A 27,459-nucleotide genomic window follows, 5' to 3' on the forward strand; every position below is an offset into this window, starting at 1 on the left:
AAGGCACGTGCCAAGGAATGCCCATTGTGCCTCAGCTTCTTCATCATCATTAAAGCAGTGACTGCCCTCTATAGTCTGCTCTCATGAGGGCACATTTTCCTAAACTTCAGTCTGGGAAATACTGCATTACCAGGAGAACAAAGAGACTATGACACTTATCTATTAGCACAGCTGTGCCCAGCCAAGTGAAGGGAAAATATGTCCCCACTGAGAAGCGTTTCTGAGTCCTCTTTCCTCTGCAGCTTCTGCTAGTCCTGCCTTCAGATATGGTCAGGCTGTGTGTGCCAGCAGCAAGAGCCCCATCTGCTACCTCTGCCAGGGTACCTCAGAGCCCTCCACCTGTACTAGCTGGGCTCCCCCATGTTTAACTCAGGGATCAGTATTATTAATTAAGTAGAAGACTGATGAACTCAGGTGTCAGTATTAAGAATTATCTGTGGTCAGGGGAAAGGTTTTAGATGTCTCAAAGGAGCAAATGAGTTTTTACTTTTCTGCTGTTGGTTCTGAACATCTGATGAGCCATTTTTTTACTGTTTCTTTTAGAATCAGCATACGAGCTTTTACTCAGCTTTTCAGTGAAGACCCAAGGGAACTTCCTAAACCGCTCTTTGCAGACACCTTCTTCTCTTTACCGATCACTACAGAGGCAGGTTAGTTTCAGGCTGTTATCAGTGACTGTGCCATGTGATTATATATTGTGCCTGAGAATACTCTGGCATCTAGAACTATTTGTAACAAGTGGAACAAAGCTTATTGTGCATGTCCTGAGGGCTGCTCTGAGAGGAAGCTGGAGCCTTGGCTTATCTACCTTTACTGGAAAATTCAGGGGACTGCTTGACAGAGCTGCTGAAAGTAGAGAAAAGGAAAAATACTCAGTGAGGCTATCACCAAAAAAGCTTCTAACTGCAAGGGAACCAGTCCCGTATAATGGAGTTGTGCTTTCTTTTACTGTGGTTGGGAGTGAAAAAAATTGCTTAAGGGCTTGAAAAAATGAGGACAGAAAATCAAGGCCAGGTTTTAGCTAAGTGTTTTAATGGCTTACGTTTCCTTGTATTTAGCCATTGTGTTCAGCTGATAATAACAGATCCCCTGAAAGTTACTGATTCTCTGATGCTTCTGATTCTTTCCTCAAGATACGTAAATACACTGTTTTGTTTCTAGAGCCTCTCTTTGGAGTTATTGAAGGTGTGAGTGCTGGCTTGTTTCTGATTGTGATGTTGGTGGCTGTTACTGCTTTATTTGTCTGCAGACAAAAAGTTGGGTAAGCTGACTCCCTTTATCAGTCTCTGTTATTGAAGTAATGTCAAATTATATTCATTTAAGTAATACAATTGATTAGACATAGGTAGAAATTGGATGGATGCACTGAATTGTTCAACAGCTAAAATCTGTGTCCCTCAAATTCTGTACACACTAAGTATACAACTAATGACTTGCATATTAAGAAATTTATATATACTTATTTCAAATGGTGTCAGAATTATGTCATAAAGGATCCTTGTAAATTTTAAGTTTTCAATAGGAGTCTGGATAGTTCTGAATAAAAAATGGTTTATTATTCAAACTTTTATCTTCTGGGAAAAAATGTCTTTTGTCAAAAAATGAAGTGTTTCAGATTACTTGCATCTGCATTGTAGAGGAAGCTTTTAAAACTGTTCATTTAGACTTTATCATTTCAATTAAAAAATACTGAGATGTGACATTACCTCAGTGTCCAAAAGACTAGCTCAAACTTTGCTTCTCATTTTTTGTCAGTTATAGTTGTCTATTTCACATTATAGATGAATCTTAAATTGTGAACCTACATATTTAAAAAAAATGAAATACTGTATCTCAGATGAAAAAATCTTGATCCGTTTAAACTATTTTGCATGACTGAGAGATGTGAAATTCTTTGTAGTTTCTGAAATTAGAAAAAAGAGCTCAACATTCCCAGTCCATGGGAAACACTGCAAGTCTGAAATTCCCTTCTTTTACTGATACAAAATTAAGTTGATATGTTTGTGAATTTTCATATGCCAGAATTTCAGATTGAAAAAAAATTATTTTCTGACATAGTTTTTAGCCAAAATGGATAAATTTCATTATAGAATGTGGTTTCTTTTTGTAAGTTATATACCTAGCAGGATGGCAATAGTACTGGTATGGTTTTCCCACATCAGACATAAAGAGAAAGTGTTCTCTAAGGGAGGTGTCTTGAAGGAGGAGAAGGCAGCAAAAGCTGTGTGGAGTAAGTACCACTTCTGTGGCTCAACCAAAGCCTGCTGTGGTTGTGCTACTTACTCCGGCAGTGAACGTGGGCATCTGCTAGAGGCCTGGTCTGCAGAGTGGATGTGCTGGAAGCTGTAGATCTTTTACACCTCTGAAAATCTGCCTATATATTCCTCTACATGTAGAGAATCAACCAATTCAGGCTCCATCTTAGTATAGGGCACACTCCTTAATGATGGACTTGGCTGCAAGTGTTTCAGAACAAGAAAAATGTCTTACTACATGTGTCATGCATACACTCCACATCACTGTTGCCAAGCTAAAATACAAGAAAACTCTGTGCCTCAGCTAAGAGCAATGTCACAGGATCAGAGCCAAAAATCTAAACACACTGGAAAATGGTAAACTGGAAAAACAGAAATTTAAGAAAGTATAAGTTATGTCATTGCCAACTCTTACCAGTTTCAAAACTTAATGATATAACAGAATACCTTCCTTTCTGTTCCAGCAATGGCCATGAGAGACCTACAGCAAGGCTGAACATTCGCAGAGACAGGCCACTGTCAGTCCATTTGAACTTGGGGCAAAAAGGGTAATGTAAAAAGTTTGATTTTTTAACATGGCATTATGGTTGAACAGACCCATCTGATCACTTACTGATGAACTGTTTCTTTTTCTTTTGAAATAATTTCCAGGTACCGGAAAACTTCCAGGTAAAAAGAAAAAATTAATACCTAAAAAACATCTTGGTAGTGAACTGGATAAATTATGACTGTGATTCATCCTGTGATTTTCTTCCTCCTGTTGAATATTTCAGTCCGATCAAAGTCAGTCACTTTGAAGCACACTTCACCAAACTTCAAGCAGACTCCAACTACCTTCTGTCCAAGGAGTATGAGGTGGGATCCTAACCTAGGCAAAGGACTTGCCTTGTGAAGGGTCGGGCTGACTGAATCAACTGGTTAATGTATTAGAAAGACCTGCATTTTTTTGTCTTATTCACACAAATCCAAATAAGGTGGAGCATTTCACTTGAACTCCACTTGGCTATGTGAAGAAACCAGCTCTTCATTTGTCATCTTCTGGTTGGCAGCCTCTGCCTGATATCTGTCTGGCTGAGATCAGGAGCATTTGTTTGTATGGCACATCTGTGTGATAAATTATAGAAAGTACCTGCCAGGCATGCACTTGCTTTAAAATAATATGATCACCTATGTAATTTCAGGTGGTTTTTTTTAAAAAAAAAAACTGTTTTCTGTCCATAGCCTTTGAGAGCTGATGAGCACTATTTCCCTTTGTGTTGTCTTGTCCTTTAATTATTTTCACCTCACATTTTATTCCTATTCCTTTTTTGTAGGACTTGAAAGATGTGGGTCGAAACCAGACATGCGACATAGCACTTCTGCCAGAGAACAGAGGGAAAAATCGATACAATAATATATTGCCCTGTGAGTTTTAACTTTGGTTGTGTAATACTGCATCGCACCAGCTATTTTTCACTTTTTTTTCAGCAAGCCTAGTGGAAAAGTGTGCAGCCAATCCCTTCCCTCCTCTCCATCCAAGATGAAATATCTCTGCCAGCTCAGGTTCTTGTGCTAGGAGGCAGATGATGCATGGCCCTGAATGGCTTCACACAGACCAGTAATTTAATTTCACACTAGAGGTGTAATGACTAACACTCAGTCCAGGGAGAAAATGCTCCAGCTATTAGGGGCATTCAGTCACTGCTGATAACAAGGATAGTAGAAATAACAGTAGGGTTTTTTGCATACAGGTTTTTATCATCCATTAAGTGGTCTTTGACATCCTTGCCAAATCTTTGTTCTTCAGAGTATTTTGCAAACCTATTATACAATGTAGACCTAGCGTGATTCTGAATGGTAAGACACATGTTAAGTTAACCCTGTTCTTCTCAGGCAAGACCTGTCTGCTGTTGAGAGATTCCCCCTTTAATTTCCTATCTGTCATTTTGGAGGTAGAACATTGAGGAGGAACACCACATAACTCACTGCTCCACATCCCTGCTAATGGATGTGGCATGTGCTTACAGCGCAGCCTCTGGTGTGTCCTACCTGCTCATGCCAGCCATGATACCTGACTGAGATCCAACATGGCATTATCTCAGGAATCAGTGTCCTGGCAGCTCACGCTCTATGTGTCTCTGTACAAAGGGCCCTTCACCTACAGAAGATGTGTGGCCTGCTCAGCATTAGCTCAGAATATCACTGAAGTGCAACTGTTCTTTCAAGGGCAGAGCTGCGTGCTGCTTTCCAGTACAGCACACTGCTGTTAGGATCAATGCTATTTTGGCCCTTTTGTTGTCGTAACAAATTCTGTGCAACTCAGCAGAGGAAATTCGGTATATTTACTGCTTCCTTCTTACCCATCTATCTCCTATTCTCTGGAACACTCCATAGCACTCACAGATTAAAGAGGCAGTGAAACCAGCAGTTACTCCTTATAAATTAGCTCTTCATATAAAATCTTGTAATAGTGCTGGCAGTCCTTTCACAAATGCATTTCTGTAAGTGCCAAGACAGACTGAAAATCAAGACCTAGCCCTAAGCCTCTTGTAATCAATTTCTTACTAGATGATACATCAAGAGTGAAGCTTTCCAATGTGGATGATGACCCTTGCTCAGACTACATTAATGCAAGCTACATACCAGTAAGTGACACAAGGGTGGTGTTTTACAGTCCTTCTTTCAGTGGTCATTTTTCCTTCATCTAAAACTGAATATAAAGGTGGATAGTTAAGGCTCTTATTCCCCTTCCTTGATCCACTTGAGCTTAAAAGCTGAGAACTCATTTTGTGGGTGTGCTGCAAGACTGTGTCTGACTACCATTAAGTTAACTGTGGGTGATTTACCCAGCACATAAGGACACTTTCTTGCATTGCTGTAGTTATGTAAGATAGCAAATCTAATTGGCCAAGGACATATTTTTAAAGGTCGCTGATTTTATACAGTGTCCACAACAACTGTAGCTGTCACTGCAGGTGGCATCCTCACCATGGAGCTGTAGTTCATGCTGACAGCACTGGCACCTTGCAGGGCGATAGAACTGGCTGAAATTAAAATATTGCCCTTTGCCAAAGAGTTATGATTGATAATAGCGATGGCTTTAGCAACCCAGATTTCAAGCCAGAATTCAGTTAATTTATTAAAAGCAATAAATAAAACAAAAACCTCTAGCAGTTTTAAAATTGCTTGAGACTGTGCTGAACACAAAAGAACAATGGAAAGCTTTGACTGTCACAAAAGGAACAGTATTTAGATATACTGCCACAGTCTCTTCCTTCTCTGTGTTCCAATCAGTCATTTGCTTCCAGGTCCAAGGCAGCAATTTAGCTTTCAAAACTATTGTCCCAGCAAGGGTTGCTGCAGAGCCCTGGCTGCAACCCTAAGGCTTGCTCAGTTGTTAGAAGATATTTTTTTCTGTCTTTTTGGAAAGTAATGGAGTTCTCTTTATTTGCAGGGCAATAATTTCCGCAGGGAATACATAGCAACTCAGGGCCCTTTGCCTGGAACCAAAGATGAGTTCTGGAAGATGGCATGGGAGCAAAATGTTCACAATATTGTCATGGTAACCCAGTGTGTTGAGAAGGGCCGGGTAAGCAGTGACTCTTCGTTGTTATTGTCTGTTTTAACATTTATTAAAAGTTTTTGCTTCTTACTTGTATCACACTAAAGCCAAGAGGAGCCCAGTCAAGGAGGTACACAGCACCTGAAAAGGTGAAGAAAAGGTATAATATAAAGACTGGAGACAGATTAAAACTGTGAAGTAAGAATACATAGACTGTGTCAAGATCATGCAGCATGTCAAGGCTAGAATTAGGAGCAGAGCTCAGTGCTTCTGGTCTCTAATCCAGGACTTTGTTCACTAGACAATTCTCTTCAGCATGCAGCAGGACAACCACCAACAAAAAGTGCCTGTTTTATCACATCAATTCTGATCAACTTCTACTTAAAATATAAGCTCTGGAGAGCAAATGTTGATCAGTAAATACATCAGATTATCTCTGATATATAAGCTCTGATGTAGTTATCAAAGACACCGCTCATGCACGTAACAGTCTTACTGAGTGCAGGTGTAGTATACCTCCCCAGGAATGACTACATCATGTGTCCTTTGTAAGACAGTGACTAGATCTGTAAGATTAAACAAACTTGAAGTAGTGATCCTCTAGTGGCACATGTAGGGTCAGCTCCTTTCAGCTTACCATTTCTTCCTGAGGGGAGGGTGAAGGCCACCACAGAATAGGATCTATGTCCTTCTGCGTATCACTGGTTCCATGTGAGACCCTACTGCCATGTTTCAGCAAGAGGTGAAGAAGGGGCACTGGAGGCATAGCTGCCATCCAAGCAGAGATTTGAGAAGAGTTAGCACAGAAAATATGCCCTAGAAGAGGGCATCAGTGAAATGCTTCCCATTCCCCCCATCACAAATGAATTATGAGAACTTCTACTTCTCATGCCCATGCTAACCTGTTTCTATGCCAGACCCTGTTTATTGACATGGCAGAGAGTGGCATCTCTCTCTGAATTCAGCTGCTGCCTTTCTTCCTTCATCCTCAGGCACAAGATGTCTGAAGTCTGCTTCTGCCAGTGTAGGGTGGAGGCATTGTTTATAGCTGTTTCAAACTCTTAAATCTGTCTTTCCTTGTGTCCCTGCAGGTAAAGTGTGATCAATACTGGCCCCATGACCAGGATTCCTTATACTATGGAGACCTGATTGTTGAGATGCTGTCTGAATCAGTGCTCCCAGAATGGACAATTCGAGAGTTTAAAATCTGCAGTGTATGTTAACTTCTTTTTTTTTCCTGATTAATTGGCTTAAACAAGGCTAAATTAGGAAGGTTTATTCTGCCATACCACAGTTCCATCATGCCTGGCTCCCCTCTGGTGGAAGATAAAGCATTTTCTCTGAAGGTACCTGTTCTATGTGACCCTTTCTCTCTTGTCCTCATGACCCACACTTTTGAATCCCAACAGGAAGAGCAGCTTGACTCAACAAGGCTCATTCGTCACTTCCACTACACTGTATGGCCAGATCATGGTGTGCCAGAGACCACCCAGTCCCTGATTCAGTTTGTCAGAACCGTTAGAGATTATATCAACAGGACCCCAGACACAGGACCAAGTATTGTACACTGCAGGTATGTGCAACAGCAAAAGGTCAGTGACACAGAGCCCTTGTGCCTACCCTTGGGATGATTCCAAATCTTCATCCTTGTTAGACTATGGGCAGCCACAGAATCTGAGAGACAGCTGATGGTCTTAAGTTCCCAGATACATCAGAGCAATATTCCCAAAGCAAATGCATTCACCCACAACCTCACCCTTTCGAGATGCCTCGAAAATTATTCTTAGAGAAGCATGGTGTCTCTGTGGTTCCACTGGGGAGCACAAAAGTGTCAGCAGCTGCCGCTGCTCATAAGCTTTTGCTTTCTCAAATTGCCCATGTGCTGCTGTTGTGGCCATACATTTGAATCACAAAGGGGTGTTTTAAAAGATAAGATATACCCAGGGTAAATCTGGCTACATGTGGATGTTGAGACTAGCTGACATCCATCCTTCCCCCATTCTGACTGAGACTCCATTTTCTTACTGCCTTTTCATGCTTTTCTTCTTTTTCCATCTCTGGCAGTCGCTGGGCTGCAATTTTCCCTCAGTTCTGTGGTCCACCCCTACACTCGCATAAAAAATGGTAAAACTGAACTGCCTCAGATCAACAGATTCGCTAGTTGCAGCAGAGTATAGGGCTACAGAGAGAGAGAGTGTGGTGGTGCTGTGTCTTCTGATAGAGCCGTATGTTCAATGGTGGTACCTGGTTGTATGGGCTGAGGCTTGTATCTTACATGACCCTGCCTATGTCTGCCTGTACAGCATGTGCTGCAGCATGTCAGATGTCTACTGTGTCCCACAGCTGCATCCCTGGAGGGAAGAGGTTTCAAAGTCAGAGTCAGGTGCGGTCTTTCAGTGTATCTCAATGACTGGGTTAATCCAAAGCAGAAAGCAGTGCAGGCAGCAGCAGAGATACCTCTACATTACTATCCTTTCCTCCTTCCTAAATAAATTCCATTATAAAGTGTTATAAAGTCCCAAAGTTGCCATTTGAACAATTTGCTTCTCACCTTGGAGATCTGAAGTTTACAAAAGTATCACATAAAGACAGTGAATGCTTTGATCCATCTGCTTTTAAATCTCTTGTGTTGTTTTCTTTTCCAGTGCTGGTGTTGGTAGGACTGGCACATTCATTGCACTGGACCGAATTCTGCAACAGCTGGATTCAAAGGACACTGTTGACATTTATGCAGCAGTGCATGATCTAAGGCTTCATCGTGTTCACATGGTTCAGACAGAGGTAAGGTTTGGATAGCCTGCTACACAGTGACAACAGCTGCAGTATATAATAATCAGTCTCTTGTCTTAAAGGCTCTCAAAGCACTTTGTGCTTACTCCACTGTGGAATACTAGTTAGATGTGTTTCAGTTCTGTGAGAATTTTCAGTTTAGGTTTTTTTCCATTGGCTCTCTTAGAGAAGGTCCAAATCATTTTAAGTGGTAGCTATTCTTCGTGTAGATTTCTCCTTTTATTTTCCCTGGGCCACAATCACTCCAGCAGCATTATGCAGCAGACACTTAACAGCGCACTGTTGCTTTACTGCCGAGTCCGGTAAATGAGCTTTAAGTGGAGATAGGTCATTCAGGGATGGGTTTGGAAGACAAACCTAGACCAGACACATAGGTTGATGTAATAGGAAAGAGGAATGCAGGACAGAGAAAATTAGATGTAAGCAGTTTTATAACTCTAGCCACCATGACCTTGTGCCTATGCAGTTTATGTTTTATTGAGCTGCTCTGTCATTTTCATTAAAATTATTTTGTAAAGTTGATCGGCATTCTTCTAACATACTATGGAAGAGCAACTACATTTATTCTCAAAGTTCAGAAAAAGTAAATGTTTCTTTCTGTGCTTTTAAAATAGTAAGAAAATAATGTTATGCTGATAGGAGCTAAACACTTAGGAGCTACTTTAATAAAGGTGTGTTGTGGAGGTAGTTTTTACATTTTCCCTGTGAACCATTAATAGAAGAATGAGAGCAAGTTTGATGGGTCTGCTGTAGCTTGATACTGATGGAGTTCTTTGCTGCAATTTGGAAACCAATGACAGTGACAGTGTTTTCTGATAGATGTAAAAGTCTCATATGCATATAAAGAGAGGCCCAGCTGGGAACACAAAACAAAGGAGTTCCTGGAAATATCTTAATCGCAGAAAACCTTCTATTGGAGGGGAGACAGATTCCCAGCCATTTCTGGGCATCTTCAGAGACTGATCCCCCTACATTCCCATCATCCATAGTCTGCAGAGCCAGAGAGACATCTCAGGAGGGTGGCTCTTTTTCCCTACCTGGAGAAAAGAGGCAAGTACCTCAAGAGCCTAAATTTGACTTATAGACAACTAAAGTTGTGTGATACAAAACCTGCCTTTGGCATGAGCTTGACATGACATCTAAGCCCAAAGTCAGCCAGATCCACACAAAAGTCAAAGGCCACAGTACCATCGTACTTGATTGACAATATTCAATCGCAGGAAAACAGCAGCAACAAAACAATGCCCCTGCTTCAGACTTAGCTCAGCATTGTTCAAGACAAGGAACTGCAGGTGGAAACACGCAAGGGAAAACTGTGCATCAGCTCAAAAGGCAGCATGCTACAGCAGCTGTAACCATTCCAGTGAAAAATGGTCTTTGCCAAAGAAAGTGTCCATGCTTGGCCAACTTTCCATCACATTGGTGGGTGGGGTTCAGGGCTGTGCTCCACAGAGAGAGCAGCTACGTGTGCATAAAGGCAGATATCCTCACTTTCCCAGAGCCAGAGCACTGAGGAAAAGACACAGAGCAATGGCTGAAGGTGTGAGGCGTGAAAATACAGGTACCTATTGGAGAAATTATGTTTTCGAGATAATGTTAAAAAGGTACACCTTGATAAATAAACATGCTTGGCCTGACTTTTGGGTACCATGTTACACTAATCAAAAAATTATTATAACCCCTGTCATAAACCACAAAGAGTAGCAAAGCACAAAAGTTTAATAATTTATTCTGTCAAGACAGTTTGGTGAGTATTCAATAGCCAATTACATGCTGATCCTCGTTACTTTGGTTGTGAATGTCATCTTAGCTCCATTCTATGAAAGGCATGCTTCAGAAAAGACTGTCATTTGCTGCATAGTCTGAAATCTTCAAATTTATGCTGGATCAAAACAATAGTTTTTTCAGAGATTCTTCTGATTTTTTCAGAGATTTGGTTTCTCATGGTTGTCTGAAATATTTATATGTTATTATAAAATTTGGTGGGAAATATTTCTTCTCAGAACAAAAAGAAAAATCAGGAAATTGTATTTTCTGCATGCTTCCCTGTACATATTAATTCTTCTACATATACTTTATACCAAAGCATTCAGAAGTAGTATCTATCGAACACAGCACCACGTGTAATTGCACTTTATAGCTGCTAAATCTTTCACTAATGTCATGATCTGTCAAAACATATTGTGTTCATTTATGTTTTACTGGTATTATTTCTAAAGAGAGGTGATCACAAAAGTTTACTGTATTACTAGTGTGAAAAGGAGATTAATTTTAGAAGGATATTTTAATTCTTAACACCACGCTTGATTTTGTGATGGAGTTAGCTTGTAATGATTTTTCACAGTGCAGAAAATAAAATTACAAAATTCCTCAGTGTCTTAAAAACAAATCTTTTGCAGTGTCAATATGTGTATCTACATCAATGTGTGAGAGATGTGTTAAGAGCCAGAAAACTTCGCAGTGAACAGGAAAATCCCTTATTTCCAATATATGAAAATGTGAATCCAGAATATCACAGAGGTAATTGCAAGTTTATCAAATTGTATAATGTTTCAAATGTAGTAGCTCACTGACAGTGTAATTGAGGGGGAATTGTGCTCTCCTTATCCAGTGATATTCCTTTACTTCCTGGAGCTTAATTTGTTCCTTCTGCTCTTTTCATTCTTGAAGTTGTGTCTTTATTTTCTCCATTAGTAGTCATTATAACATCACTTCCTGCTCCCACCTTGCCTTTATGCTCTCCTTATGTCACACTTCATGGTTCCTATGCTGTCAAGGGAACTGAACCCCTTTCCCTATCATGATATTGGTTTTACCTCACAAGTCTTTACACCATCCATAAGCAGCTGAGGCCACTGACAGCACTCACTGGGCTCTTCTGTCATTCACAGCATGTGATTTCTGTCTGCATCACCCTCATCTGCTGTTGACAATACAGGCAGCCTTGGGACACTTCCCATCTGCCTGGACTGGAAAATACAGGTGTCCTAGGCTGTGCTCTTTCTTTCTCCCCAGACTCCCCATCCTTATAGGCTCCTTTTCATAGCTTGTATCCAGTCTCTTGCTGATAAGAGTTGCAGGAATAGCAAACCTGGCACTAGCACTGCCCTTCACCTCCTGTGCCCATGGCTAGAGGACCAGTGTGGAGAAGCTGTGAGCAGTGGTGACCTTGTGCCTTGGTTGAGATGATTCTTAAGGGATGTAGAAGTTTTTGGGGTCATGTAAGAAGGATCTCAGTAGCTCTACAAATTTGGACATTAGGAATTAGGATTATACTACAAGAAATCCAAATAATTTTATTGATCTAGCCTGTAGAAATCAGTTGTCATCAACAGGTAGAACAGGCTTGGAGGAAGCCAAAGAACTGAAATATCCAGGTTCCACACATTGAGAGTCCAAGCAGAGGTGGGATCCGATCTTTAGCTGTCACATCAGTCACCGGGCAGTGCTGCTGCCACACAACCACCTCTTACAGCACTGCTGAATCAATGTTGGTTTACTTTTTCTAATCTCAGTTTTCCTTGCTTTCAGATGCTGTTTATTCAAGGCACTAAGAATGTTAGAGATACCTGCTTTTGTGAACACATTTGTTAACTAGGGGTTTTTTTGGTTTTTTTATATATGTATTTCATGCACCAGAAAGGTGCCAGACCTTTTGGTTGAGACTGTGTATAATTTATTGGTCTGGTGATTTTTTTTAAAGATATATAATTTAAATGTAATAGATATTAATGTATATAAATGTATTTTGGTATTGTGTAAATATGTATTTTTTTCTATATTGTTTATATTAATATTATGCTTCAGATAATACTATTTTTTCTTATCACAGTTTTTATAAACTGTTCTACAGAAACTATTTTAAATTGTATGGCTAACAGGACTGCTGCATTCGGGGCGCTATTGGCATGACACGGGAAAAGTCCTATACAGAGAACCTCATTTTTAAGATATTGCAGTGTTTGTAAGATGAAATAAGCTACTATTAAGCAAGGGAACAGTAGTCCTGTATAGGAATTACAATGCTACTCTACACTTTAAACTTACTGCTTTTCATTGGACGAAAATGGGAGCAACCCATATCACAGTGGCATACCTTTTACAGAACTCATTAACAACCAAGCAAAACAGGGTTCACCTCACAAGAAGCAACTGTTTCAGTCTAGTGTGACATAGTAGAAAAATATCAAACACTGCAGTGAAGTCTAGCAGACCTTTTTCCCACCACATACTTTGGAGGGAGATAGGTCACATTCTGATTTCTTTACACTGGTTTAAGAGAGCAGAATCAGATCACTACTTGTGTCTGTGCACTTTCATGTGTGTATATTTTAATTAAGAAAGGTGTTCAAAGAAGCACCTCAGACATTAGTGTTAATAGACCTGTGAGGATGTGAAGTCTGGCAGGTTCCATAGCTCCTTGTCTGTAGCATGACAGCCAAAAAAGTACAGAGATTGCAAACATATTGAAACAAAGATGTATCCCACAATTTACACAACTGGCCTTAAGCTGCACTTTGCCCCAAGTCTTGGTATCCTTCAAATGCCACTTGCTTTCACAAGGGACAGTTTGGCCCCAGTATGTGTGCATAGAAGGAATTCTCTGCTGGAATATTACCTGATGTCACCACCACAGGGGCAGTTGGAATGGAAAAAGGCTCATCAGGGAATGTAGGCTGGCAGGGCTGTCCTGATCATAGAATTATCAAAAGTTTTGGGTTGGAAGAGACAGTAAAGATTATGTAGTTCCAACCCCCATGCCCCCAGGCAGGGGCTTATTACTGAAAACATGCGGTGGTCAGCAAGAAGTATAATCAAAGAGCACTTACCAGGTATCCTGCCCAGCCAAGTGGATTATGCACAGCCTCTCTCTCTTCTTCAAAGAGGTATCTCATTCAAGGTTCTGAACACTCTGTTCAGCTATTATTTGTCTTTATAAAAAAAAAAAAGTAGTGAAGAGACAATACACAGTTCCTCTCCATTGTGAAAATAAGGAAGGACTTCATAGTTCTTCTTTCATATACCTACCCATACTTTTGTGGTAAAAACTTACCTTACTGCTGAAGGCAAGTGCCTAAATTCCACTTCTGTTTTGGAGAAAAATATTATTTCCGAAGGCCTTCTGAGAATCAGTAAATAGCTGAGTGCCTAACTGAGGAACTCCTGTGGCACATCAAGACTGTGCACATCCATCACTCTAGTTTTCCTAGAGAAGGTAACAGCCCAATAGTCACTCTTAGTGCTCCATCTGGAATCTCATCCTTTCTTCACCAAATACCCTCACATGCCTCAGAAGCCACCCTTCAAATCAGCTGTCACAGCTTCTCAGAACATGTAAATTTGGTTAATCTTTTTAGGTGTTTCTGAATGAAAATACTGCTGATACCTCCTGCACGTCCTCTTTGGCCACAAACCTCAAAATTCACCACCCTTAACAGAAACTGAAGAAGAAGGGAACTAGCATGAGAGTGGAAGACGTTTTCACAGAGAAAAGTCTAAGCAAAACCACAAAGACATGTGCACATTTTCTGGAGATGCCTGCTTTTAGCTATTTCTTTTGCTAGATGACTACATTAGCAAGCAAGGATAAACAAGCATGGCCACTTTAGATTGATTGTTGATGGTGCTGATTACTGCTGGACTTAAGGAATCATGAAAACTGTTGCTGCGTTACGTGCGCCTTTCTTTTTTGCAGGATGAAGATCACCATGTTATTTACCAGCAGTACAATTACAGTTAAGACACACCAAGTGTACCCTATAAATTACCTCACACTCCATATCACCGTGTCATTTTTTAATGCTGAGGGAAATGGAGCTCACTCAGTACCATATGATCTGAGGGCAAAAGTCTGCTGGTATGCTCTGTATGCATGTTGTTCATCATTTTCAGAAAGACACACATCATTCTGCAGTTTATTTTATCATTCTCAGCTCCCTTGTTCTCTGCAGCTACAGAGTTCACAAATGCATACCCAAAATGACGATGGCATAGCAGACAGGTAGTTTCATCTTTTCTCTCAGCTAATAATGGACACACTTCATAAGCCTCTTCCTCCTCATCACTTCATAACATGACAGATGACCTTAAACACTCTGGCACAGTGCTCTTGAGCAGCTTTACATTTCTGCCCAAGTAGGTCACACATGAGACTGTATACACATATTATTGCTCTGGTTCTGCTCTCTAGCCAATTCTGCTCGTACAAAACCAATGTAAATCCACTGAGAAAAAGTTAAAAAGTATCTATGTAGCATTTTTAATATACAACACCTACTTCTCAGTATAAGTAATTATATTTACTGTGCCTCTAAGCTGAATAGCAGGACTAATGGGAAATTGTTAATGTAACAAGAATGGATGTGAAGGAGCTTGTGTGCTGAACAAAGACAGCTCTTAAGGAAAAAAGCATCTTTTGAATGTCCTTGATGATGTTCAGAATTGTTTTCTTGATGTTTCCCAATAATAATGTTAGAAAGCAAGGCTAGTGTTGTTGCTGATCCATAAGCTAAGATTTGCACACTTGGAGCCCATCCTTCAAATCTCTGCATTGTCCACAAAGCTACCTGAGTACTTTCATGAAAGTCAACTGGAATGCTTGTCTGAAGAAAATACCATTCCACTTCTGAAGCACTTGCAGGGTTGGGCTTTTAGGTTAATTCAAATTTTTGTATTAAAAGTTATTTAATAATGAAAAAATTGTAATAAATATTTTTTTAATCTGTGCAATACAACTACAAGATCCACTAGCGATTGTAGGAAAAAAAAGATTTTCCATAGCTGAGTTGATAAATGATATTTTTTGTTACTAATGGAACACAAAAGTGAGTGAGAAAAATAGGCATACTGTGAAGATGTCAAAAAGTGCAACTTTATACATTTTTCTCTGCTGCTATAGTTATTTAGCAATAAATAATGCCTAAAATGCCAGAAATATTATTTTGTGCTATAATATACTATTAATTTCCTTTCAATTTTAGAACAGAGAAAAGAAAATATGTGAGCTTTAAGTTTATATTATGTATTGTATATGGTTATTTACACTTTGACTTTGAAAGCAGAAAGTTAAACACTAGATAGATAGGAGTACATGAGCACTTAGCTGTGCTCCTCAGCCTGGGATTTAATATATGGACTAGGGGGATGAGAACAATAGCCATCAAATCACTCTATCAGCATCTCTCTCCAGGGCCACAGATCAAAGAAATGCATCTGACACTGTGAGATACAGCCTGCCACAACCACAGCTTCATGTCCAAAGAGTGCCTTGGCAGGTGCTTAACATTTATTCAGATTTCTTTCAATACTTCAGACATACAGTTTGTGTAAATAAAATGCAATATAGAATGACCACCACTCCCTCATGGCCCTGTCACAGATATCTGGGCTCTGGAGCTGTGAGCTCTGGGACCTATAATCCCAGGATGCTGTAACTTTGAATTTAAATGAGTGCTCACCCCAGTATTTGGGCAACTTGCTGTAGATCCCGTGCCCTCATCTGTCTCCCTCACACTGACAAAATCAAACTCCTGACCAGTTGGTAGCACCACCATGGCCAAAGCAAACTGGTCTGTTATCAGTGGCCTCACAGATCAACAGCTGGTTCAAACTGGGATTTTTTTTTTTTTTTTTTAAGGCTGTAAGGAAATACTGAGACTAGGGACTAGCTAATTGAGAAAAAACTGTGGAATTGGGAAACAGTGTCAGTGATGCAGATAGTCTAATATCCATGACAGTTTAGTTGTTTCTTGGTTTATTTGAAAGCTAAAGAAATACTGTAAGTAACATTGAGAAGCTAAATATATATTGCTCTAGAGCAGGGCAGTACACTATAGTGAAAACCCCACCATTTTGAAATGTGGTAAGCCATAAATTCTTTGCCACTGCCTGGAGTAAAGTGTCTGAAAAACATCTTCAGTACATATTCCATTCTCATATGCAATATAATTACTTATAATTGTGTTCCTAACAAACACTGGGTGAACACAGAACTGTGCTACTATTGTCAATTTAATTTATGCATTTAAGTATATTTTTATATTTTTAGCTACAGTCAACAAATCAAATATATTTGAGTGTATGTTACAAATTTTTATAAATACTTCATGAATAAAACATTCATTTAAAAAAATTACATTCTTGTCTTCTGTTTTTGCATTAGAGATTTTGTTGTCCTGGTGCTCAGAGAAAAGGTCATTAGTGAGTTTGATTTCAATTGAGACAGTTTTCAGAGAACATTAAATTCATCAGTAGCTTCAGCCTGTTGGGGGAAAAGATGTTGTGCTGTTGCCCGCTGGCCAGATTAGTGCCCATGTGGAAAGATACTGTTGTTCTCTTCTCCTCCCTGATTTTGTGCCCTCCTTTAATAAGACAGCTTCTGTCTGGGTTATGCAGTGGTTATTTGAAACCAAGTGGGTCTTGAACTTGAGTGCCTGTTATTTTAGAGACATTTTGCCAGGCAGTTGTACCAATTAGCACCACACTGCAGCTCCATCTCTGCCTGCCCCTCGAGGATCTGAACCATGCTTTTAACAAATGTATTTCTTCTCCTCCTGCTCTCCACAGTTCTTAAAAACCATTAGCATAACCATCCTCGTGGGGTCAGGGTGCTTGGCAGTAGCATGCTTACTGCCAATGCTCTGTCTCAGTTACTCCTTATTGGTCATCGGAAGTGTTTAAGACAAGTTTATTTAAAAGAAAGAATGATTTATTGACTTGTACTGTGAACTGCTTGCTGAGGGGAGGTGTAGCAAAGGCTGAGGGAGTTGTGAGATTTTTTTCTTTGTGATATAAAAGTTTATCTGAGTTCTGCTCTGTCCTGGAATCAATGGAGACACAAAAGAGAACTGATAAAGATAAAATAATGTACAGTTAATATCTCCTCTCTAGAGAAACAAGACCAACATTGTAGACAAGGATAGATACAAATGTTTTTACAAGGTACAGCAAGGAAACTGAAGAGTCTCTTCTAGTTCAACAAGAACACAGAGTTTGATTCCTGTTAAAATATCCCCAGAATCTAGTTTTTAACTTTGATATTTTTATATGCACTTGTACTTGGGCTTCATACCTATGAGCTGGTGGTTTTGTCTGATAAAGTCATCTCCTGTACCATAATCTCACTTTTCTGTCTCTGCCTGTCTTCACTATCAGTTGTTTTATTATACCCTAGAAATAGCTGCTTAGATGTCTTATGTCAGGCAGGACATGGTGATGCTGTTATGTCAGCGAATACCACAAGTGAAAATTTTAGATGTTACCAGCCAAGGCTTTGCACATCGCTCTGGTACAATACCACTCCCAACCTGTAAAAAAAAACCAAAAAAACAACAAACAGAAACCAGCAAACCATCACAGCAGAAAAAAGGAGAAAAAAGCATTTAAATTAATTTGTGGAGATGTTCCAAAAGCATGAAGCCCTTCTCCTGCTCCCAGGGTGAGGGCCATGTGGGCAGTGGCTGGGCAGGCCATGGGCAGGTCAGGAGGCAGCCATGGCTGGGCTGGATTGGTCACTGAGCCGCCCATGGTCTCCCCCTGCAGCTGACCTGCTGTTGGTTCTCCAAAGGCCAAAGCTGCAGCTTCTTGGGGTCTGGCTCCTGCAGGTGCCTGGCATCCTCTTTATACCCCAGTTGTGTTTACTGCAACATGCAGAACCCCTCACAATGAGCAGCTTTCCTTGGGATGAGAGATGGTCCGAGCTCCCAGAGATCTGGAGTAGTAGCAGCACGAAGGCACCTTGGTCCAAGAGGGCTAAGTGTTTTGTGAACCTCAAAGCCTTTAAATCTCCAGGGAAAATATCACCTCAGCACCCACAGCTTTGCTGTTGCAGAGGCCCCAGGTCCCCCAAAAGAGGCTAAAATTCACCTGAGGTCTCCCACTGACCAAGCAAGGTCCCCACTGTCAGCACAGGGAGGCTCCAAGCCCAGTTGCAGGCTGCCCTCCCCACCCCTCCTGACTCAAATTCCCAATCAGAAAGGGTGGCAGAAGCATGTCCTAGCCAACAAGGTGCTCCAGGTGGCTGCACACAGCTTCAGGGTTCAAGGAGAGAGGAAACTGTGAGGTAGCCTGTTACCGCTGAAGATGAATAGATCACACGGACACAGCTCGAGGTGTGGTGAAGAGAAGAGAAAAGTTTATTTTTCCTCCCAGGATTTATAGGCTCCTGACCACAGCCAGGGATTGGATGGTCAGGATAACACTTTCTCACTGCCCTGGCCATGAGAGATGCCTATCACAAGACGTGTAACAGAAAGAATGTACACATATCTATGTTTACAGTTACTGTCCTGGGGAAGTCTTTAGAAAACCATGTTAGCAAGCTCAGAAGCTGAGTTTTCAGGGCGACAGTAGCCCAGCTGGGATTCAGCACTGGTGTGTTCCTCCCTCCGTGCTGAGGCCTTCAGTCACTGAGCTGTGGGGCCACAGCACGTGGTGGGGATGGCAGAGGCACGTGATGGGGACACACCAGCTCTACCAGTGCCCCCATCCCAAGGCTCACAGGGATCTGTACACTCCAGAGGCCCAAAGCGTGAGCTCAGTGCCAAAAGCCAGGCCAAGAGGGCAACAGCCATGGCCTTGTGCAGCAGCCAAACGCCAGGCTCCAAGTGCCGCTGCTGCGCCAGCTTGGCCAGACATCATTGTACACAGCTTTTTGCACACTCATGCCAAAATCCCTGCCAAATCACACATAGTGTCCTTCCTTGCCTTTGGTAGTTGCTTGCTGATGTGCCAAAGCAAACCAGTAGCAGGTAGAGAAGCTACTTCTTACCAAGGATAATGGCAGAGGTTTCCCACTCTCCCCACAGCAGTGAGACCTGGTTGGCAGGGGACACCTGAGACTTGCAATTTTAGTCCTCACAGGACAAGAAGGGGCCCAAACCTGGGTATTTCTGCTCCTACAAATCTTAACCCATTTTTCAATAAGAGGAACTCTTCTTTTCAAAGGACAGGGCAGGTATAAAGGGATGAGCTGAGTGAACCCTCCTGGGGGTCCATGTCTCCCAGCAGCCCTTTTTCAGAGGCTGAATCTCATGGATGTTTTTCTATGTATCTGTCTAGGCTGGACTGGTTTGCACAAAGCATTAAAACTATCCATGTTTTGCTGATCAATGCCCAAGTGCATCCTCATGCATAGATCCAAAACTTGAGCAGAAGAAAACTGAATATGAGGCTGCTATAACACCTTCATAAAAACCCTTTGGTGGTTTATCAAGAGCATAAATTTGGCTTTGATCTGGTACTTCCTTCTTGTCTCTAAATCCTTGCCTCCACTTCTAGCTCAGAAATGTTTACTTTGGAAACTTAGTAATAGAAATTTGAAGAATTAATTCTTCCCACTATAATCACAAGATCTCTCCCAGTTCTGTTGGATACATGGGATGAATGTATCTAGTTTTTGCCCAGATGGAGTTTGAGGCTGTAGTGTGGCCAGCACAGGAAGAAGGCCCTCCAATTCTGTTTTCCAAACCACAGGGAGTAAAGAATCCTGAAATTAAAAGAGAGACTAGGGGCATTCCGGATAAGAACACCCAAACTTCCTGGAAAATCAAATGCCAACCATATGGCCTGTAGTAAAGCTACCCAAATCAGTTTGGTATGAGTAGAGCTCCACTGTAAAAACACAGAGTAAAAATAATTGGATGCAGAAAGCGAAGTGAAGATGTTCAGAATGCTCCATGCATCTTAGCTAGGGAAAAAATGTTGTACAAACGGAAGACAGCTACAGAAAGGTCCATCTGTTAATTGGGGGCATTTCCCCTGCCTGTCAATGACTAAAGTTGCAGTAATGAAACCACTAGGAGAAAAAGATGGATAGTTGCAAAGGCAATAAAGAGATATATAATGTCCAAAGTATCAAACATCAAAAAAGGTATGCTCAAGACCACACATGATAAATGCCAGCATCCTGTTGTCTCATCATTGGATCTAAAAGACACCTGGAGCTAAATTATTTGTGAGAATCCAGCTTTGAGAGAATGAACTGGCAGACAACTGGAATTAATTAATGCCTAACAGTTCTGTGCTAGAAAGGTTGGAGAATACTAAAAACATCCAAGGAGCTGGTTTCTTTACACATCATGCCAATGAGATCTGGTCAGGCTGTGACAAATTTTTTGGAAACATTCTGGTGAACAAGCAACTGTCCCAGCACCCTCCAGCAGTTCCCAGGGTGAAATCTTGCCTCTAAAATGCCAGAGCTTTCAATTACAAAAGTGGAGAAGGGAAAAAGCAAAAAGAAGTGCTAATGTCAACTATGTGGTGGTTGTTGAACCAAGGCAGGTAAGAAAATTTCAGGTCCTTGCCCTGGCAGTATTCTTCACCATGGATTTGTGTTTGCTTTGCTGGGATTAGATCTAAACATCTTATTGAACAGAGGCCATGAGAGAAAAAGGAGAAAAGCCAGAAAATGTGGTGAGTGAATTTTTTTCTGTTCTTGTCTAGGGAAGATGCATGCATTTCAGTGGGGAAAAACACACACATCCCCTGCTGGGATGGGAAGGCAGCTAGGAAGAAGGATAAAGCCACCAAAGACCTCCAACAGTATTGTGGTAACATCTTCTATTTATTTCCCCTTCTCTATCCAGCACACTGTCAAGAGACCAGAGGAAAAAAAAATGAAGGACCATATGGTGTGATCGCAGGGGACGGTCTCTGCTGTGCTCTGAGCAGGGGGCTGAGCTGACGAGATCACGCAGTGCAGGGGCACACTCACCTCGCCCATGAGGTCCTTGCACCAAGGGGACACCCACTTCTTCCTCGCCCAGCCTCGCTCGGGGAAGCCACACTGGCATTGTCTGCATGAGATGCTGCTGTCCCCAAGGAAGTGGCTCTGGATAGCAGGAGGAGGATGGATACAGGTTCATGCCCTGTGTTATGCCAAGCACATGAAATCTCATCATGGTGAGACTTCATTCCCTGTGTCAGCCTTCTCCAGGGAGATGGGGAAGCTGACAGTCTTGTTAGGGTGACCAAGTCCCCTTTGCTCCTGAAGTGCCACTTAACATCTTCTAGTACCCACACACTGAAAGGGTACTTCCAGTTAAAAAAAAATATTTGTGAAGCAGAGGCTTCACAAACAAATTTCCCATTTTTCTCCATGTCCTCCCCCCTCTAGTTGTTATCTCAGTAATTAAATTATGCAGCTGAGGAAAGTGATTTGGAAAACAGATGGCATTCAAGATGCTATAGAAAACAGTGGTGCATGTTAAACCTTGCAGCAGAGACGCAGACAGATTTGGGTTGTATATGGGCCTTGAAGTAATTGAACTTCAAAGGCTGCTCATGCAATGACCTTTAAGCAGAAGGATGAATGGCCTCCAGCCTTCAACTTGATACTCAAAATTAAGTATCCAAATCAAGCTTTCCCACAAACACTGTGGCTGGTCTAATTTGCCACAGAATGTGGTGTGATGTAACCAGGTCTTTGGTAACTGACAGTGGTAGGAAATACGGCATGTGGGAAAGATGGAGCCCTGAAACAAGCATTTCAGTTTAGCACAAGTCTGAAATGTAAGGGGAAAAAACACCAAAAAGAGGAGATCATTAATCTCTGTGGGGCTCTAAGCCTCTTCTCCCCCTGTCTTCCTTACATTTAAGACCACAGTGGTCAAGGCTGGGTGAGGACAAGGTGCCAGAGCTGCTGGCAGCACAAATGTCCCCAGATATGCTGGAGGAGCGCTGTGTAGCAGGAGCCCACTGCAGCACATCCAGCAGAACAGGGAAACGGGGGCTCTTCTGCCAGCATAACTGGGGAAAGGTGTTCACCAATGACATTCACCTCTGGATCTGCATTAAAAGCATCTTCACTCAACACCTAGGCGGTAAAAGAGATTAGCTGCAGCCTCTGTCCAGGAAAATGGCATAGTCATCAGATCCCACCCTCTGAACGGTGGAGGTCGCCTCCTAATGGAATCCATCACAAGAGGAGCTGGGGAGCCCTGCAGCTGTTTCCACTGCTGAACATATTTCCACACAAAGCTGGAGGTAATTCTCAGAGAGACTAATAAATCTAACATAAAGAGTTTAAACCATACAGATAAATAATGGCAGATGTTTAGGGGTGGAATAGCAGGCAGAAGTATAAGTTATACAGTGCCTGCAGCTCAAAGAAAATGAGTTCAAACTGCAAGGGCATTGTTCAGAGGAACAGTAAGGGATAAAGCAAAGGGGAGAAGGAGGAAAAGGGAGGAAAAGGGAGGAAAAGCTGTCTCCCTTCCCCTCAGATGTGTGAGTACCAACCCCAGCCAACATGGAGACCTGCATCTTCATTGTCATGCTGGCATCCAGTGGAAGCAGCAGCAAGCACTGCCACTCAGCCTCACACCCTGGCCTGCACAGCCAGTTTCCCAGAGCATTTTTAGCATTCAGCTGGGCTGCTGATGTGCAAAAACATTGAATTGCTCCATGAAACCTGCACCTTCCCACAGATGTCTCCAGCAAAGGACGGGAACCAGGCTAGTCTCTGAGGCAGGGTTTGAGGAATCAGGATCCCTGCAGTTTGTATCTGTCTCTGTTTCACTGTCCAGCCTTTCATAAAAAATCTAACCTCTGCATGTAGTAGTTCAGCTTCTTGTAAAAGAAATTCTTGCTTCCTGGAGTTCTGAGGAGACCTCACTTCAATTAATAACTCTACTGCTAGCACTCTTCCTCATCCAAGGACAGAGTACATTTTAATATGATACATTTGCCAGAAATTTACTCTTGTGAAAGATGCTTCTTTTTTCTACTCTTGTGAAAAATGCTTCACTGTCAACAAGACTGCAACTCTTATGTGTTCTTTTTTTTTTCCTCAAATGTCATAAGGTATAAAAGGTATAGTTTAAACAAAGAGGGACAAACTATTGTAACACTTCTGGATTACAGAATGAGTATTGCTAATAGCAATGCTTGATTTGGCAGCACAGTCTTCAAGGTTATTTAGCAAAGCACAGAATGTACATCAAACAAAATTAAAAGTTCATTTTAATATGTCTTTGCAAAATAAATATAAAAGTAATAAATTTGGATTTTCATTTTTAAAACCTTTTAATTTTAAACCTTTTTGTTTTAGCTATCAATAAAAGCAACCTTGAAAACGTAACATAAGAAGAGTTAGGAGTGATGGAGGAACAATAAAATGAGGAGGAATGCAGGAGAGTACAGAATGTCTTTGATCATCACAAAGCTAATTATTGAGAAAGCTCAGTGTGCATGAATGCAGAATAATGATGAGTTTGGTAAACACTTACTGCACAATACATATGTATTGGTGTGCCTGGAGAGAGGTTGCTTAACAAGGAAGCAACGGAGGGAAATCAAAGCGTGTGTGCATCACTCCAATAGCAGGATGCAGGGAAGGAAGAACTTCCAATCCATCTTACTTTGAGGCACAGTTATTGCTGCAATGAGCTTCCACTATGCACCCATACATTAGTTGTTCCATTCCTACCAAACAGGCCGTAAATCTGTATAGGTATTATAAACAAAACCAAGTAATTCCCACAAATTTTCAATATAGATCAAGGCATTATTTAAAAACTGACTTGAAATATGGAGTATTGCCTAAACCATTTTCAATCTTGCTTTGCTTGGCATAGCAAGAATTCTGTAGTCACAAGTACATGTCCTGTCAGTGAAGAAGACAGGTTACTGTTAAGTAATTTGTGTGCCTGAATATATGGCTTTTGCCCAAAAGAAGTCTGGAGGAAGACCCCATGTAGCCCCAAACCTGATGTTGACATTGACACCAGTGAGCATTGAGATGTTCATCCCCAGAAATGTTCTGCTTGCTGCATCCAGTTGTGCAAACTTCCTTCCCCTGGCAAGAGTTTAGGCAGGGGTCCTCTGGTCATGCATGAGTTTCCAGCAGAACTGCATTGCTTTTTGGAAACAAAAATCCATGTGATGGTTCTGATGCTGCATTGGCAGAGCTTGAAGCTGGCAGTAGAATTTGTTACTCTGCTTTACCTGGACCCAGGCAAGGTGGGGCTATTTCCATTGTTCTGCCTGCTTCAGATCCTTCCTCAGGCACCAGAAAACATTCAAATTGCTGTAAACAATGCCATGCAACACTGCTCTCAACTTCTCAGAAATTTCAGCACAAAAAAAAACAGAGTGGGAAATACATTGCTCTGAGCAAAACAGGTGAAAAATATAGTTTGAAACAGGTTAAAAAACCATGGTACCCTCACATGTCCCCATAATGTCACCTAGTGACAGCTACTGGAGAAAAGGCTACAGTTTCAGCCCCAAAACATCAGCTAAATGCCATCAAAACCCAAGGTTAGTTAGCACCAGTGTGTTTTTTAGCAGCTATCAGAAGGCTTTACAGGCAAAGTTTTCCTTGCTGAGATGTTTCCTTCCACCAAAAAATTTGGTCTGTACATTTTATCTTTATTTATTACCTTATATTTTCCAAGAATTCACAAGATATTTTATTCTTCTGATAGAATTCTTAGTTCCTTATATTTGTTATTGAATCACCTGCCCATCAAACTGAAGCTCATAAATCTCCTGATCTGGTATATTTTTAAAAATGCAATTAATTTGCCCTTTATCTTGCCATTTAATATAATGAAAAAAGTTACTGAGACGCCTCATCCCACACCTGTGCTTGATATCTCACTCTTCATTTTTGCTTAGTGCTGACAATTCTGCAGCCCATTTTCAGTCTCCTCTCTGTTGCTGCCAGCCTGAACTAAATTAACTTTATCAATAAGATCTTGAGATAATATTTTAAATGCTCCTTCTGATGTATTGCTTCCCATATATGTCTCCATTAGCAAAAAAAACAGGGAAGTTGACAAGCCACTGTTTATGTTCAATACCACAGAATCATTTACTGCCTGTGATTCACTTGTCCAGATACTTGCAGATTCATAACATATGCTCTATATTTTTGCTAAGGATTTAAAATCACTCCATTAAAAGCAAGAGACACTAGCTAACTCCATAATTTCCATATATTTTTCCCTTTTGTATCAGACCCATTTTTCATGATTTTTCAGAAAGAAACAGTAAGGATTGAGGCTACCTGCTGTTCTGGTGTGCTGACTGTTGTATATTTGGTCCTTCCAAACTACTCTTCCCCCTGCCTACAAACAGATTTCCTGAAATTTTCACAGTCATTTTTAATAGTCTCAAACATTATTCTTCAGAGGAATAGTGCAGGAAAATATAGCTCAGCCCTTTGGATTCCATGGAAGATTTCATTCTTTGCCAAACCCATGCCCCTTCCAACGCTTCACACTTGCCTTAGGTGGGAGCTCTCTCCCTGCTGCCCCTGGGCCATGCCCCTGGGTCATGCTTCCCTCCCCACAGCCCCACAGCCTGGCAGTGCTCCTGAAATCCAGGCCCCTGGAAAATGCCAGATATTACATCCTGGAGATGCTGCTGGATGGACACAGATGTTGGATGGAGATTGGGTGGCTGCCCCACTCCCTCTCCTGTGGGTACCATGAGACAAACCAGCCGGCTGCAACAGGGGGAAGGAATTGGTTCTGCTGTATGGGGTCCAAATAGTTGAAGTATTTTGTCCAGAAACCCTCGGTTGCTGAACGAGCAATTATGTGAAAGAGCTTACTGGTTGGGTTTTTTTTCCAACTGCTTTTAGTGAATGGCAATTGGCATGCAAATAAAAATAAGGATAGAATTTATGCTAGCTGAAATATTATGAAAAAGTTATATTATTAAAAGTAAAGTCTGACGCTCCATTAGCTCATTAAATTAAATTACAGAGTTTGCTTTTTTTCTTCTTTTAATTTAATGCAGTGTCAGAAGTAATGCTGAATTTCTGGGAGAGTTATTTTTGATTGATTGCTGTATTTGCTGTTTGGGGATTGTGTACTGTAGGTGTGTATGCAATTTTACAGCTATGCCAACATATTTTATAATATAATTTTACAGGCAAATTACAGCTATATAGTGTAATAAGCTATTCTTTTTTTCTTTTGATAACATCTCCAGCCATGCATGTGCTGCACACAGAATGATTTTTTTGGCTTACCAGACTTCAAACTAAAGAGCTGTGAATTAAACAGTGCAAGCAGTGGCAGCATTCGGGCTCGCGTATCAAACCAGAACGAGAATTGCGCAGCCTCTCACATATCAAACTTTGGGGCTGATTCATTCAGCGGGTCTGTGACCTGATGTCATAAAGTTCCTTTACCTTTAAGAAAGTTAAAGTTGCTGGGGTCTCCTGGGAGTCTTTTCTCTTGACCAATTATCGGTCATTGCTGAGAATTGACAGCAGTTTTAGCCATTGAAAAGTAGAATCAACTCGTGAACCCCACCTTAAAGTGTACACCCAGAAGTCCGTGGTGCTCTTTTGTTTTTCCTGACTGTAAAGCGTGGCGGAGCTCCGGCTGGCCTCCGGTTCTCTGCCCAAGCCATGTGGCCGGGCAGGGGCCGGGCCGGGGCCGAGCCGGGCCCGCCGCGTCTCTCGTCTCCCGGCCGGGAGATGAGGCTTGCCCCGAGCTAGGTCGGGCTGGGCCGGGCTCGGCCCGATCTCTGGTTCAGCTGGAGGTTTTGCTGTAACTACATTCACTAGAAAGCTGCTGAATGAAAGAAGAAAGAAACTCTGAGCCTGCAGCAAGCAAAGACAGAGACCACGCTCTCTAAAAGCAGCTATGAAGAACTTTTCAGCGCAGACGGCTCTAGTTCCTGTTCAGCAGAGATCACCGAACCATCTACAAAAAGCTTGGGCAAGATTTTAACTCTTTCTTATCCAGATGAGACTTGCGGATTAATCTTTTCATCCAGAGAGAGAAAAGGAAAGTAATCAACATGAAAAGAGACTTTATAAACTACTAGTGGCAAGAAAGAAAAGAGACTTCAAGAAAGGTAGAGAATTAAGGAGATGCTTTAATTAAGCTGAAATATCTTTCTGTTAAAACT

The 27,459-nt window shown here is 41.4% G+C and overlaps 1 protein-coding gene across 3 annotated transcripts in view; it reads left to right on the forward strand.

The window, feature by feature from the left end:
- The window catches only part of LOC131591410 (receptor-type tyrosine-protein phosphatase beta-like), a 78,140-nt gene that overhangs the window by 45,288 nt on the left and 5,393 nt on the right, over positions 1-27,459 (forward strand). The window contains exons 22-34 of one of the 3 annotated variants that reach the window (XM_058862072.1): positions 544-650; positions 1,162-1,261; positions 2,720-2,803; positions 2,907-2,924; positions 3,029-3,110; positions 3,569-3,659; positions 4,803-4,879; positions 5,689-5,823; positions 6,888-7,010; positions 7,206-7,369; positions 8,442-8,577; positions 10,986-11,106; positions 21,028-21,134. In XM_058862072.1, the coding sequence (XP_058718055.1) occupies positions 544-650; positions 1,162-1,261; positions 2,720-2,803; positions 2,907-2,924; positions 3,029-3,110; positions 3,569-3,659; positions 4,803-4,879; positions 5,689-5,823; positions 6,888-7,010; positions 7,206-7,369; positions 8,442-8,577; positions 10,986-11,106; positions 21,028-21,134 (1,345 nt within the window). Of the gene's footprint in view, positions 1-543; positions 651-1,161; positions 1,262-2,719; positions 2,804-2,906; positions 2,925-3,028; positions 3,111-3,568; positions 3,660-4,802; positions 4,880-5,688; positions 5,824-6,887; positions 7,011-7,205; positions 7,370-8,441; positions 8,578-10,985; positions 11,107-12,117; positions 12,878-13,943; positions 15,935-21,027; positions 21,135-27,459 lie in introns of those variants that run through there. The other 2 variants (XM_058862075.1, XM_058862073.1) reach the window with 2 other exon arrangements.

Source organism: Poecile atricapillus, chromosome W (assembly GCF_030490865.1).
Source record: "Poecile atricapillus isolate bPoeAtr1 chromosome W, bPoeAtr1.hap1, whole genome shotgun sequence".
Classification (NCBI taxonomy): domain Eukaryota; kingdom Metazoa; phylum Chordata; class Aves; order Passeriformes; family Paridae; genus Poecile; species Poecile atricapillus.